This window comes from Lutra lutra, chromosome 5 (genome assembly GCF_902655055.1).
Source record: "Lutra lutra chromosome 5, mLutLut1.2, whole genome shotgun sequence".
Classification (NCBI taxonomy): Eukaryota; Metazoa; Chordata; class Mammalia; order Carnivora; family Mustelidae; genus Lutra; species Lutra lutra.
Window position 1 is genome coordinate 84,570,745 of NC_062282.1, and position 15,687 is coordinate 84,586,431.

At 35.8% G+C, this 15,687-nt stretch overlaps 1 protein-coding gene across 6 annotated transcripts in view; it reads left to right on the forward strand.

Annotated features, from left to right (window-relative positions):
• Nucleotides 1–15,687, forward strand: part of TCERG1 (transcription elongation regulator 1) — a 63,138-nt gene extending 47,451 nt beyond the window's left edge. For 5 of the 6 annotated variants that reach the window (XM_047729369.1, XM_047729370.1, XM_047729372.1 and 2 more), the window contains 7 exons: nucleotides 3,746–3,896; nucleotides 8,209–8,373; nucleotides 8,694–8,876; nucleotides 11,001–11,180; nucleotides 11,941–12,024; nucleotides 13,327–13,427; nucleotides 14,615–15,687. In XM_047729369.1, the coding sequence (XP_047585325.1) occupies nucleotides 3,746–3,896; nucleotides 8,209–8,373; nucleotides 8,694–8,876; nucleotides 11,001–11,180; nucleotides 11,941–12,024; nucleotides 13,327–13,427; nucleotides 14,615–14,816 (1,066 nt within the window). In that variant the 3' untranslated portion in view covers nucleotides 14,817–15,687. Of the gene's footprint in view, nucleotides 1–3,745; nucleotides 3,897–8,208; nucleotides 8,374–8,693; nucleotides 8,877–11,000; nucleotides 11,181–11,940; nucleotides 12,025–13,326; nucleotides 13,428–14,234; nucleotides 14,329–14,614 lie in introns of all 6 variants that reach the window. The other variant, XR_007127376.1, reaches the window with a different exon arrangement.

Genomic DNA, 15,687 nt, shown 5'->3' on the forward strand with positions numbered 1-15,687 from the left:
TTTTCAATTGATCGTTAATGGGTATTGAGTATGCATAGTAGGCTGAAGAAGATGAGATATTTTAAACTTATGTGACTAGTGTCAAAACAATAATGGCATCTCGTGGATATTTTATGTGCACTTGAAGATACATGTACACACTTAAATGCATGATTAATGTACTCATCTCATACCTATTTTGCAGAGAAGGAAAGTAAGAGTAAATTAGGTAACTTACCCAAGTGAATTTGGGATTTCAATTAGATTCTGGTGTTAACACAGAATAGTCTAGGCAAGGGAGAATTACTTTCTTATTTATTTATAGCAGTGGTGTTATTATGCTGCTGTGAGCACCTCATATCATGGAGAATTTCCAAAACTATGGGATAGAATCATGGAGCGTCTGGGTTAAACAGTAGTTTTATAAAAATTAATCTTGTTTAAACAGTTACTTTTGTCATTGGAGATAAGAGTGATTTTGTTTGAGAAAGTGTATTTGGTATTACGATTTTGTATTTAAAGTATGAAGAGAAACCTGTGGCATTAATAGCATTTCAGATAGTAAAGCTAACAGAGTATTTGTGGCTATGAAGAATGTAATATTTGTTAGGGGGTAATTGAGTTTCAGACTCTCCAAGGGGTCTTGGGCCTTTCTGTTTGGCTAATCAGAAGGGTGAGTTCCTGGGTCAGGTACTTGGTGACTGGGTTATAAAAGACATTTTGGAAGGCTGTTGAGGAAATTTGAACATGGTTTGTTATTAGGTATTAGAGAATTTACGGTTTTTTGGGGACATCGTGGTTGTGGAGGGAAAAGGGTTCACTCTGAAGGAGATATGTGCTGAAATATTTATAGGTGAAGTCTCATGATTTCTGCATGTCTGCAGCTTGTTTTCAAGTGATTCAGCAAAATGTATCTATTAAAACCATTATGAATCTGACAATAACTGAGACTCTGAAGAGATTTCCATTTTGTGGATTTGACAAAGTCAAAATCCTGTTGGTGTTCTTTTGGGGCTGATAGAATTGTTAAGAGTGATCTCTACTTTAAAGGTGACTTCAAAAAAATAAAGCCATGAGGCACATAACTAGGAAGTATTGGCACTGGGGACATTGTGCTGTATTGTTCTATTAGTACATTCAACACTAGCATAGAGGTAAGGACCAATTTTAGGGAGTGGCAGAAAATGAAGAGGAAAAACTTAAAATGGAGAAGATAGTGTCCATTAACTTAAGTTCACTTTGTAATGGAAAAAGATGTAGTAGAGTTTGTAGATAAAAAGCCCCGGAGTTTATTCTGAGGGAAAGAATGACAGAATGACTGGGGAGAATTACCTTAGTGCCCATTCCCAGTCTTTTTTCTATTTTGATGGAAATCTTAAGGCATTCCTCCTAGGGTCAGCTCCTGGTCACTCTACTCTTACTGGTCTCCTACTAGTATCATCCACTCTTAACTCTCCCTGAGAAAAAAGGGCAACATGTCTGTTACCAAGTAGTGCTCTTGGGAGTTAAGACATGAGTCATAAAAATCTATCTGAATCTACTGTTAAAACTTCATCTTGGTCTTTTCTGGTGAAAAATAATTATTATTTTCCCTACTTTATTAGAAGTAAAAGAAATACCTGTAGAGTAATTCTCACACTCATAAGTTGATTTTTACATTAAAAAAAAGTTTATTCTTTAATCATAGTAGTAATTGCTCTTCTTTCTTAAAATTATAATGCAAGGTGCTTAGTTAATCATGAAAAGAAAACATTTGATGGACTACATATGATCCCTTTTCTAGGACCTGTAATTTTTACTTTAAAATTTTATTGAAGTTACATGTCCATTATTCAGACCAGGTTGGCAATAGATCCTGTCGTTGAAAATGTTATATTAATGAAATTAGGTATTCTGAGTAACAATAGTTGAATGTAAAAGATTTTTAGAATCTAGATTTGGTTGCCAAAGCGTAAAGTAAAAATAGCAAATGTTAGCTGTGAGTGGTACTCCTAGTTTTCATTTGATGTTTTAAATTGTAAATTCTGAAGTTAACCAGTTTTTTCATTATTAATGAAAGTTGTAGTAGAACCTTTAACACCTGAAAGGATGTGTTTTATGTGTGAGTTAAAATAGATAGTTCTTAAAAGGAGAAAGTAAGATTTTTCCTCTCTTAAAAACATGCTAAATGTAGGAATATTTATTATAAGAGCAAATTATTATTATGTAAGGTGAAAGCTTCAAATATTGAGGTATATCCAAACATGAGGAAATTTTTTTTTTTTCTGTGCTAAGCCTCATTAGCCCTCATAGGCCTCATGTTTTTATATAGCCTGCTTGGCAGCTCTGTGTTCTTTTTGTATCTCTGTACGTTGATGTTTTCATTAAATCTGGAAAATTTTTGATCAGCATTTTTTCCGCTCTGATTCATTCTTTTCTCTTTTGGAATTCTAATTACACCTATTTTAAAGTGTTGTGGTATTATCTCACATGTCCCTGAGACTATTCTCCTCCTCCCCCTAAATTTTTTTCTGTGTTCTCTTTTGAGCAGATAACTGTTAGTGCTCTAACTTGGAGTCACTGGATCTTTATTCTTTGTCTCATCTTTTGTTAATAAGCCCATCCATTGAATTTTTCCTTTCAGTTAGCTTTAGGTTCTTTTTTTCTATTTTCTATGTCTTTGCTGAAACTCCCTTCTTTTGTTCATTCATTAAGACCTTGTTTTTAGTTCCTTGAACCTAATTATCTTTAATCCTTTCAGTATTATAATAATTTTAAAGGATTTGTCTCTGCATAGAACAGTATCTGGGCATTTTGGGTTTAATTTCTGTTGATTAAAAATTTTTTTGGTATGGATTATGCATTTGTATGTTTAGTGTTTTCTGATTTAATGTTGGAAATTCTGGGTTTTCACAGGCAGTTCACTTTATTACAGGCTGATGTGTTAATTTAGTTTTGATTTAAGGCTTTCTTAGTGTGGATCTCAGAAAGTGGAGGGTGTTTTTCAGCAGTCCAGCTTTGTCTCCCTTGTGCATCTTTTGTGGACTTTATTATCTTAATGCTGTTCTTTTTTCTGCTGTCAGTTTCTAAGGTATTTTTTTGCTCTTAACCATGTAGCGCTTTGCTGGGGGTGGGTGCGGTCTTTCCCTACTGTTGCAGTCCAGTCTTGGCTATACACTGGAGGGGAATTGCTTTTTGGTATACTTGTGGGGTACTCTCTTCTATAGCTTTTTCCTCTGCCATTTTAGCACTCAAACTCTGATCTTCATGCTTCTGGCTATTGAGACCACTGTACTCTGTTTGGAGTAGTTTCTTGGAAAATTGTTCTGAGGCAGAGGGTAGTGGGGCTTTCCTCAGTCTTTGTACTCTACCTATTGTCCACTGTTTTGCAATCAGTTGCTTCATATATTTTATCCTATTCGATAGTTGTTTCTGGAAGGAGAGCTAATTCAGTAAAGTTACTCCTCCATGGCTAGAAACAAGACTGAGCCTCTTTTTAGTGTGGAAATAGATTAGCTCTGAAGTCTCTTGAAGCACATACATTTTTTGCTCTCTGATGTGTTACCCCCAGTGTCACTGCTGATAGTACACAAGTGTTAACCACATTTTCACCCTTTAGCCCTTTTTTTACTCCTGTCTAGAGCTCATTATTCCCTCTTTGGGCAGATATTGGAGCTCAATGACTCTTTGGTACATACTCTTGCTGGAAAAATGGTGTCTTCTGCTATACCTTTCTACAAGCAGAAATAGCTCTACCAAAGTTAGCACACTTGCCGTTTTGTTACAGAGCTACTTTTAGTGAATTTGCAGCCAAGCATGCTAAAGATTCAAGATTCAAAGCGATTGAAAAGATGAAAGATCGAGAAGCCTTGTTTAATGAATTTGTGGCAGCTGCAAGAAAGAAAGAGAAAGAAGATTCGAAGACCAGAGGTGAGAAGGTAAGATGGTTTTAGTTCTGGTGGTATGATTGATGGGAGTGTGAATAGGAGAGGACTAATGTGGGGCTGTGTTGCTAATCTTGTTCATGAGCATAAATTACAGCACTCATATTTACTGTTTAGCTTTAAAGGTAAGTTTTATAGTTATTTTTGTGTGTGTGAATTGTCCCTTTACTTACCTGATCTTTATTTTTTGAAAGATTTTATTTCTTAGAGAGAGATAGCTAGAGAGAGCACAACTCGGGGGAGGGGAAGAGGGAGAAGCAGGCCCCCCACTGAGCAGGGAGCCCCATGTGGGGCTTGATCCCAGGTATTGGGATCATGACCTGATCCAAGGCAGACACTTAACCAAGTGAGCCACTCAGGTGCCCCATGATGTATATTTTACTAACTTCACTAAACTACCTAGATTTGCTTTATATTTTATTTTGCATTTACATTTTATTAAGACTGAGATGCCCAATAAACCCAGGACTGACTGTTAGGTCGGTTTATTCTCTGTTTCCTACTAAGATTTCAAGGTTCTTAATAAGTGGTAACCTTTACATTTCAAAAAGCTTTTTTATCTTTTTTGCCTTCTAAAAGATAGCATTTTAGTGACTTTCTAATCTTTTGGCAAGCATATCTTACATATAAATTATTGCTTATCAGAAATAAAGGTCAGCTATTAAAGATTAATGAATTCCAAATGTCATTTGATAGCAGTGTCAGGAATGGAGAGGAGCCCACCACTGGAGAAGCAGACTGGTGGAGACGGCACCAGTGGTGCGTGAACCATCAAAACATGCAGCCACTCTCCTTAGTGTCCCTGTGTGCTTTGTGAATGGAGAAAAAGAACCTCTGAAGCCTAATCATTTTTGACATTTAAAGTGGCCTGTTATTCCAGAAAGTTAAAACATCACACATTTTGTTAAGAAATGTTATTAGGGAAGTAATACCTCTCTTACTGAGAAGAAGCCTCTTTCACTGTAAATAGCAGTAGTATTGGGTGACATGACTTTTGTCAGAAATACCTGAAATTTCCTGATTACATGCTTATTGGGCTTCAGTGTAGATCCTTTCAGAATTATTTAACTGTCAACTTTTTTTTCCCAAATGATTATGCTTCTTAGGAAATGTGCAAAATTGAGTGTTGAGTTAGTCATGTTAATGAATTGTTTGCTACTTTTGACTTTTAGTAATAAGACCTATTTGATTAAAGAAAAGCAAGTAAATAAGTGATTGCTACTATGTGATTTATACAAATTGAATGTTTTTCTCTTTGCATTTGTAACTAATATTCTTTTTCTGAACACTTTTTTTTGTAACTATTTTGTGTATTCTGTTTTATAACAAGTGGATAGACTTTACAGTTTTGTGCTGTGCGGCCTGTCAATCAGTTCAGTCTGACAGCTGTCAATCACTGATACGCAAAGTATTGTGGGATTCCCTAGTGAGGAAAGAATTGGTATCTCTGTGTGGTGACTTTAGCCTCCCGCAGTTCCGGTACTTTATATTTTTTTAGTCTTTTTCCTTATGAAGTGATGAGAGTTGTGCCCAGAATAATGTGTTAACTGAAGTAAATTAAATAGACATTACATCTAAATAAACCTAATATATACAGCTTTATTTTCTTTTGATTGTAAAATTAATTCTCTGTAGGTTTGGTTTTGTATCATTACTTAATTTTTTTAAAAAAAAGGCTAGAAATTACTAAAGTGGAAACTTTCTCAACCACTTTAAAGAATGCAGAATTACTAACCAGGCCATGAAACAGAAATCTTTAAAGTGTAAGGGTTTAAATATAGTTTATTTAATATTCACATTCTGAGAAGTAGCTGGTTAATGAAGTTCCTTCATGACTTTTACTGTGCATTTATTTTTATGAAGCATATTGTCTGTACCTTTTTTTTTAAATCACATTTTTTTAAAATCACATAATTGGGTGGTGATTAGTGCTAGTAGCATGGTGCTGGTATATTGGAGTTTCTTTATTCTTGTGATTCTCTAGTTGCTGTTTGTAGCATTGAGGTAATGTAATTAACAGCTGAATAGTAAAGGTTTAAAGGTAATTACTTGCTGAGTCAAAAACCTCTGAAGGACATTGACTTTTGGTGAAGTTGCTTTTTTTCCCCTTTCATTAAACATTTTTAAGCTAAAGGGTAAAATCATTTTCATACAGCTTTTACTGGTAATTTTCAGTTTTATAAAAAAAAAAAGTCCCTAAAATTCTGATTATTTTAATGGGCTGTTTTGTAGCTACCCTCAAGTTTTTTTTTTTAATATTATTGCAATTTTTTTTATTATAACCAATTTTTATAAAATTATGGTTTAAGTAATATACTTTTTGGAATAGCACATTTGAAGTTGCATATAATAGAATTAATCCTTTCATAAAGTTGGCATTTTTCTCCCTACCCTCCCTTAAATTTCATTTTGAACAAGTTAAATATTTTTGTTATAGTACATAACACTAGGGAGACTTTTTTCCTATTAAACCGAACAGCTTAGATGGTAAGGTACTTCCATTTGGAGAGAGAAGAAGATAGGTGATATAGGGCTTTGAATTGCTGCTAGTGTAACATATATAAATTTCTTGACATTTATGTAGTTGTTAAGTAATTCCCGTACAAATAGCAGCTTTGGTAAACCATGTAATTAGCCTGTCATGGTAGTATCCACAGTGAAACGAAGTTTAACTTTATTTAAAGTTCACTTTGTTTATACATCACACATTTTTTAAAGCCTATATGATAATCCTTACTTCATAGGTTTCATGTCTAATATGTGAAAATTGACCTAAGTCAATTTAAATTCCTATGGCTTGGAAAGATTCCTGTTAGATACAGCTTGCATGCTTTATTTCACATAAATTTTGTCAGTTTTGCTTTGTGGTTTATATGCATTTAGGAATTAGGTGTTCATCATGTCAGATACAGAGTACACAAGATGAACAGAATTGTTAAATCACTATATCAAGTAGTTTCTTTTTCACTGTCTGGAAATACTGGGTTTATGAGTATTTCTTACTATTCCAAACAAAGGCAAGAGTTAAGTTCAGTAGTAAAGAAATCCAGAGCCAGTTAGCTTTTTTTTTTTTTTTTTTTTTTTTTTTTTAAATCTCTAATAGGGAAACTTGCTTGTAAACTTACAGCTGTTTTCCAGAAAGGACATCATCTTCCCTTTTAATCCTCTCATAGGGGAAGTGAGGGTTGGAATAGGCAGAAAGAATGATTCCATTCCTAATTTCTCATTCCCTTGATCAGGTGGGAAGCCAGGATGTTTAATCCCTATGGGGAGGAGAGGTTCTTGACATGGTCAGAATCCTCTATTGAATTACTGCTACCTCATGTGTCTACCCTGGTAGGAGTACAAGATAATTTAAATGAGACTAAATTTTTAAACAGGACCTCAAAGGTGCATAAAAATAAATGCCTCCTTTATCCCTTTCTTCCTTGCTTTAAAAAAAAAAAATGAGAATTACAGTTTGGGAAAGGGATTCTAAGTATTTTACATGTTGACACTAAAGGATTAATACCATTTCATACCCTTGGTATTATGTTACTAACTTGGTCCTTGATTGGTTAAGAATATTAATTCATTAAAACTTTTATTTTGAGTTCTTTAATGGTAAAGGCGTATATATTTAATGGCTAAAAAATACAAAAGATCTAAATAAAGTTTACAATAATGATCGATTATGACCATAGAAATTCTGTATATATAAGGGTGTGAACATTGCTTTTTTAAACTAAATTACAAAAATTTTCCCTGTTTTTTTTATCTTTTTAGACATTTGACAGTATACTTTCAATTTTCAAATGAATGTGACTTATTTGTGCTCAACTCTTTCCAAATTCGCCTTTTGTAACAAAAAATGTTATTCGTCTACTTTTTAAAATAAGTCATTCTTACTGTCTTGATATTAAAGTATAATTTAGTATCAGTTCATAAGCCTGCATCTTACCTAAAAATAAATGTGAATTCTTATTTTAAAAAAATGGCAGTTCTGAAATGCAAAAGTTAGAAACAACCTAAGATTTTATTTTTCTGTATTTCAGTAATTTCACTGGAGAAAATGATTTATATTGAATTTGGTAGATTTTAAATGAGAGCTTAATGTGTGTGTTGATTTTTATATTTTTCCTAAAAGAGTGATTCTGATAATCTTTTTTACTAAAAATTACTCCACTCTAAATACATGTATTTAAAAAGTTACTAATATTCCCATCTTTAAGGTAAGTGAATAGTTTTTTCTGGTTAGAATGTTTGCATATGAGGAATTTCTCATGGCACATTTCCCCCCTATCCCACTACATGTTTTGAAATATAGATTAAATCGGATTTCTTTGAATTGTTATCTAATCATCACCTGGACAGTCAATCTCGATGGAGCAAAGTGAAAGACAAAGTAGAAAGTGACCCACGTTACAAAGCAGTGGACAGTTCATCAATGAGAGAAGACCTTTTCAAACAGTATATTGAAAAAATAGCCAAGGTAACTGTTGTGTTTACTTGTACTGTAAGCATGGAATAATAAAATTCTTAATTGTATTATAAAGGTGTTCACTCCTGTTTGGGATTTGGAGTTTTTCTTTTTGGTATGCTTCCCCCCCTCCCCAAGATATTATTTATTTATTTGACGAGAGCTAGCGAGAGAGGGTTAGTATTCTTAATATAAGAATCTTTAGTAGTTGGTGTGGAAACAAGGTATAGTGTTGAGGAGTATCCTTGGTAAAAACCAGGTTTGAGATTTTTTATTTGGCAACTAGTTACTCTGTGGAAACATATTTTGATACTGTAATTTTACTTTTACAGAATTTAGACTCGGAAAAAGAAAAGGAGCTTGAAAGGCAAGCCCGCATTGAGGCAAGCCTTCGAGAAAGAGAAAGAGAGGTCCAAAAGGCTCGTTCAGAGCAAACAAAAGAAATAGACCGAGAGAGAGAGCAACACAAACGAGAAGAAGCTATCCAGAATTTCAAGGCTCTTTTGTCTGACATGGTATGTATTACTCTTGTTTTGCCCCCCACCCCTTTATAGTACTGGATATTAGAGATCTATTATATTACGTTGTTAGTGAAAATTTTCATATTTAAATTGACTCTGAAAGAAATAATTTGGTAAGTTGTTTTATAAAGTGTTTTAAAATTGAGTTTTTGGTATTAGCACCGTTAGAATAGGAAAACCCTAGTTATTTAACATTTTCAGAGATTAGATATTTTGTATATATAAAAATTTATGATCTTTTAGTCTCAAAGGTAAGTTCTTTATTCTCGATGGAAGTCATGTTAAATTATCACACACCGCATGCCATAGTAATAAACAAAATACGCTGAACATAATTAAACCTTTTTCTTTGATGATTTAGGGTCACTGTGATGATGAATTATTGTACATGTAGACGGTGTGAGATCTAGAAAGAACTGGAGGTGTACTAACCCCAGGAGATACCCTGGAATTTTCTTGAAAAACCCTTCTGCATCACCCAGGGTTGTTGAGGTGTGTAGGGTGTTCTCTGTACAGTGAATGCCCAAGGCCGCTCTGCTGTTGTACTTGTTTTGTTCCTTCTCCCTGTCACCGTCACTGTTTGTCTTCTCCTCTTCTTCTCTTCTTTTCGTTACTACTGTCATGTCTTCTGATTTCTTCCCTTTCTTCTGATGATCTGTTTTCACTTTCCTCTTTCTGTTCTCTGGACAGTTACAGTCATTCCCTGATTGTTCTCCCTGCTTTTACTTTCCCCAAATTCATCCTCCTTATTGCAGTTATAGAAATCTTCGTAAAAACCAAATGATTTTGTCACTCTCCCTGTGGCTTAGAGAGAAGCTTCTCTGTGCTTCTAGTGGTAACCTACATTTAAAACTCCATCTTCTTAGCATAATATATCAGGCTATTCATTTCTTAACTCCCCAACCTTCTGTTATGTTACCCTCTTTGGTTTCCTCTCTTGCCCCCTAAGCTCCAGTGTTTCTGAACTTAACTCTAATGAACCATACTTATATATTAATAAATCCTGTCATTGCTCATGCCAGTCCCTCGACCTAGAATGCTTCCTGCTGCAGTTACAAATTCATTGTTCAAGATCACACTCAAATCTCTCTCTTGTGAGGTTGATCTTGACCCATCTAAGGTGGATTTGTTTTTCCTCTTCCCCTTTGCCACCTTGTGTTCAGCATACAACTCTGCAGCCCTTGCTACATGCTGTTCGGATTATTTGGTTATACGCCTCTTTTCCCTTAAAAAAAGTGAGTCCTTGGGGTGCCTGGGTGGCTCAGTGGGTTAAAGCCTCTGCCTTTGGCTCAGGTCATGATCCCGGGGTCCTGGGATCGAGCCCCACATCGGGCTCTCTGCTCAGCGGGGAGCCTGCTTCCTCCTCTCTCTCTCTGCCTGCTCGTGATCTCTGTCTGTCAAATAAATAAATAAAATACTAAAAAAAAAAGTGAGTCCTTTGAAGGAAGGGCTGGTGTCTTACTTGTTTTCCCAGTATCAAGCTCTGTGTTCAGCTGACACGGTTATCGATGCTTGAAAAATGCTGGTTAAATAAAAGTTTTGTATTTTTCTTCTTTCTTACCTGTCTTTCCAGTCTCCCATCTTTCTTAGCACTGGTAGCAGTGTGACTAGCAATAACTTGTGGCGCCACTTGCAATTGTGAAGCATACCTTTCTGCTGGTTGTTGAGCCAGCCACATCCGCCATGTCTTGTCTTGTCAGCCATGTTAGTTCTTGCTTATGCTCAGAAGTGTCGCTTCCCGTATGTAGTTGATAGGTGCACATTTGAGCTCAAGATTTGTTCAGTGGTTTTTATTTCCCCTGTGAGCTCTCTATTGTATAGTAAGATATTTCCCGTTTTATTTGTATCCATTTCATGTACTAAAAGTTGGTAAGTTGTTAAATAGAAATTCTCTTCATCCTTCTCCAGTTCTAAATCCATACTTGACAGCTTAGGTGAGCTCTCAGCAGAGGGCTTTCTGGCTTTAAAAAAGGAGATTTTCAGTGACTGCTTAACTAAGGTGGAATCATCAGAAGCTTTTATTACTAAATATATCATTCCTAAACTAAATAAGCCTTTTATTGTTGAAATATGAGAAGATACGTCTCTGGTGATAACAATTTTTTGGTTCGTTTTTAGGTACGCTCTTCAGATGTGTCATGGTCTGATACTCGGAGGACTCTGCGGAAAGATCACCGTTGGGAATCTGGGTCCTTGTTGGAAAGAGAGGAGAAAGAGAAGCTTTTTAATGAACACATTGAAGCACTTACCAAAAAGAAGAGGGAGCACTTTAGGCAACTTCTGGATGAAACTTCTGCAGTAAGTCCCTTGTTTTCTTTGTTTTAATCTAGATGGGCCTTCATGAATAATTCCAAAAGTAAAACTTGATGTGATTATTGGCATCATGGTCTTTAGAGCCGTTACTGGAATTCATGAGTTTTGTGATACTTTCTTCTCTGACTTTATTTCTCCTTTTTTAAGTAAAATGTTCATGGCATACTTACTATATAGAAATTACTTCCTTCTGCAGTTTCCGTATTTGTACTTGCTCTTGTGGTAGTTCATAAGGTCCTAGCTGTGTGATCATTGATCCCTCCTGGTGAGTTTAATAGATTCCATCTTTCACCCCATTTTCAGTTTGGCACCACGGCCAGACTGAAGAAGCTATCCAGAATTTCAAGGCTCTTTTTTCCAACATGGTTTATATTACTCTTGTTTTGCCCCCCGACTCCTTTATAGTACTGGCAGTTTGTACCCTCTGTTGTTCAGGTTTTCTCCTGGTTATCTGATCTCTTTTTGGTGATGGTTTCTTTAGAAGTTAATGGTGTTACCTATGGAGACACAGGGTTTGCAGGGTTTTCAATAACATTGAAATAATGGCCATGAAAATAACTCTTGTGGCAAGCCAAAAAGAAATTGCATTAAAGCTGCTTCCCTGTCCTTAACTAGTCCGGTTACATTTGGGCATTACAAGAGATGCCAGGTCAGTGTGATATCATGTACTACATGTGCTGCCCATTCAGCCCTCTCAATAAAAGTGAATTGTATTCATGTTTTTTTATTCACTTGCCTTTCAAAGATTACCTTAACATCCACATGGAAAGAAGTAAAAAAAATAATTAAAGAAGATCCTCGGTGCATTAAGTTCTCCTCCAGTGACAGGGTAAGAAGGTTTTGTCTGAGATTTACTACTGTCAGTTTATAAATATTAACTGGGTGCTTAATTAGTACCACTAGTATCTTGACCAAAATGAAATTGATGGTTTTAGTTGAATAACTTTTAAGAGTATGAGAAATAAATCTGAAGTTTAAATTCGTATTTTTTGCCTTGAACAATACATAAACAGGAAAGCACAGTAGAAACTTGAAAATTTAATCCTTGGCGTCAAGCCTGTCTTCGGGGATGTTAGAGCTTTAATGAAGCTCTAGTTTTTATTCATTATATAGTCAGGTAGATGCATTCACGCCGGTACCAGGCTGTCAGAGCCCCTGAGCCCTCCTAGCAGACCGCTGTAACATCACTTCTTGTTCCTCTGTGCTCTAGATACTGGAGTAGAGGAACATCAGACGAATGAAGTTTTAGAAACCAAGCTCTGTTCTGTTGCACTCTGCCTCCCATGTGGGAAACGAAGTCAGCTGGGTTCTGAAATAGTGAATGAGGCTAAGGGAGCCATAGTTGACTGCCGTCTTATTTTAGCCCTTTGCCTTTCATTTGTTCTCCATCCCCATCATTCGCCTTGCCTGGTTGGTTTCTCCAGGTATAGAGTGCACAGCCCCATAGATTGACTTTAATAAGTTGGATTGTAGACGGTGTGGACCACAAACTACACACGACTGGGGAAGAGTGGTAGACTGATAGCTGACAGGTCCAGTTTCAGTTTCTAACTTTGCTGATTGTTCACAATTGACAATAAGGTCTTTTTAAATTTTATACAATTTTATTTACCTTTTTGTCCAAAGAGTTTATACCCATTATTCCTATTCCCTTAGTAGAAAAGCTGAATGCTCAGTATGACTTAGTAAAGTTATGACTGTTAGTTGGGGTTCCCCATAAGTCATACCACATTATGGTCTTGGTGCTGGAAGAGAGAAATATAGTCTATAGGAAAGGCACGTTTACCCCTTAATTTCTTTATTTTTTAGAGCATCTACCGCTTGAGGTTGTTAGGAACATGAAGGGAGATAGTCTCATCAAACCCTCAGCAGTGTTGCACCTAGCAAGCCCTCAAGTCTTAGCTATTGCTAATACAGTGTATGGGACCTTGTTCTTGGTTTCTTTCAGCCTTAAAAATGTACTTTGTGCATTTTGCATTTTAGTGAATGTTATATGAACAAAAATGCACCTTAATGCCTTTTTCCTTTTGAATTATTTATAACGTGACTTAAAAATAACTGGTTTAATAAGTAATTGATTCTAATTTTGGAATTCGTGACTTTTTTTTCTAATTTTGCTGTCTTTTTGCAGAAAAAACAAAGAGAATTTGAAGAATACATCAGAGACAAATACATCACAGCCAAAGCTGACTTCAGGACGCTTTTGAAAGAGACCAAATTTATAACCTATAGGTGTGTGCAATGAAATGTTTCATATCAGCAGTCATTGTCTTTACTAGTCCTTACTCTAATGGCCAAAGCATTCTTTGCATTCACACACATGTTGACATTATTAATTTTTAGGAATAAGAAGAAGCCAACTTTTATCAAAGGCCAAATACAGCCCATATATACGTTACTTTTTTTTTTTTTTTTTAAAGAAAGGGCCCAGATGTCAATTCTTATTTTGTGTTACCCACCCATCCAGTTTTTTAGATACACTTTTGTTTTTACTTCACTGCTTTTTTAGGAGTACCCCTATTTAAGAATTGTATTCGTGAAGAGACTTTTAAAATAATCCTTCACTATCCATTATCTTTGCTTCCTATGAAGACTATTCAGTGTTGTGGAACAGGTTGAAAGCTTGAAATCATCTTATTTAAGCTCAGCAAAAACATTTTTTTTTTTAGACGATAGCAGTTTGCTAGATACTTTAAAAATCTTAAATGATAAAATCAGAGTTTTGAAACAAGATTTCTCTGTAACATGCCCAGTAGTTCCACATTCCCAATAGTTTTACCATCAGGAAAACAAGTTAACGTTGCTTAGCAGTCAGTGCACAGGAAACAGTTTTGTTTCATGCTCCAGCTTTTCTTCCTTTAAGAGAAAAATTGGAAACATCTTAATGAAGGGTATGTGCACGGGAGGATAGATAGTGCTGAGGGTGTGGTTTTTAGGTATTTTGTCATTGGATTTTTTTGGTCAGGATCCTTAATGTTTTGCATCAGCTTGGGCTTTTAAATTAGATGTGAAGTAAGACTTCTTTCTACATTTTTATAGTTAATTTAGTGAAAGATGTGAAAGTGAAAGCTTGTGAGAGATGCTGGGATTGGCAGCCCCGCAGACTGAAGTCCTCTGTTCATCCACAGAACAGGTACAGCACGGGCAAGATTTACCTACCCACCCTCAGCCCTGATCTGGAGGGACCACCAGTAGGGGCGGGAGGGTAATTCAGCTTCTGAGGCCCTTTCACTCCTTGGAGTCTTTGCTGAGGCAACTTACAAAGGTGACCACTGCAGTGAAATTTTTCTTAAAAATAAATAAATAAATAAATAAATAAAATGGAAACACGATTAGGAACTAGATGGACATTTCCAGCTCATTTCTGAAAGACCTAGGAACAGCAGTCAGTAATTCTTGGACTTCTTTTCTTATTTCAGATCCAAAAAGCTAATCCAGGAATCTGATCAGCACCTGAAAGATGTAGAAAAAATCTTGCAGAACGACAAACGGTATCTAGTACTAGACTGTGTGCCCGAGGAGAGGCGTAAACTGATTGTGGCATATGTGGACGACCTGGACCGCCGGGGTCCACCCCCACCGCCCACAGCATCAGAGCCCACAAGACGATCAACAAAATAATTCTCAGTACTCTCTCACAGGGGGATCTTCATTCAGAACGCTTGCATGAGCCAATTTTCAGGATTTTACATGTATGTGCATTAGTCAGACTGTTGCAGAGCTGTCTGACAGGCAGGAGGAGAAGCATTCGTGAACCGTTTCTGAACAGAGAACACTTTGGAAATAATTTATGCTTTTCTTTGTGTGGCATGACTGACATACATACTCAAATATAGGCTGTCTCTAGTAAATCTAAAATCTCGAAGCTAAAAATCATCCTTTTAGGAGGTGTGGAAGTCAGTGACTTTTGGTGACGTTCTTTCTAGCAGTGTTAAACATGCAAGACGTAAGAGCATTTGTGGTTTGAACTTGCAAAACGCAAATACCACAGACTCCAAGAAAACCTAAGTTGGGGGTTGTTTTGTTTTGATTTTGTTTTTTTAAAGCGGGTAAAAGAGAAAACACTGAAAATTGAATTCTTCTCTTCCAGAGGCTAAGATTATTATAATGGACATACTTTTACCTTTGTCTCTAAAGAACACTTTAGTTTTGTTTGTTCACTTATGTGCTTTGATTATCCCCTCAGAATTAGAGGCCAAGTCTTGTTGTTTAGCCTAAGAGAAGATTTATTTAGTAATTTCTTCTCAGGTATGGAACCATGGTCATAACTAACATGTTGGCCAGAATAGGACTGCTGGTTAAACACATTTTATTTACCATTAAGTGATCTTTATCAATATTCTGGATTAGACAACAAATTATCTTTCTTGGGTGTTCCCTGTAAACTATACTCCTGTTTGAATGTTAAACTTTTGTTTCTAAAGTTAATTTTAAGATGTTTGAATGTTCAGTTTATGTATTTGAACTACAATAAACCAACCCTTTTTATATA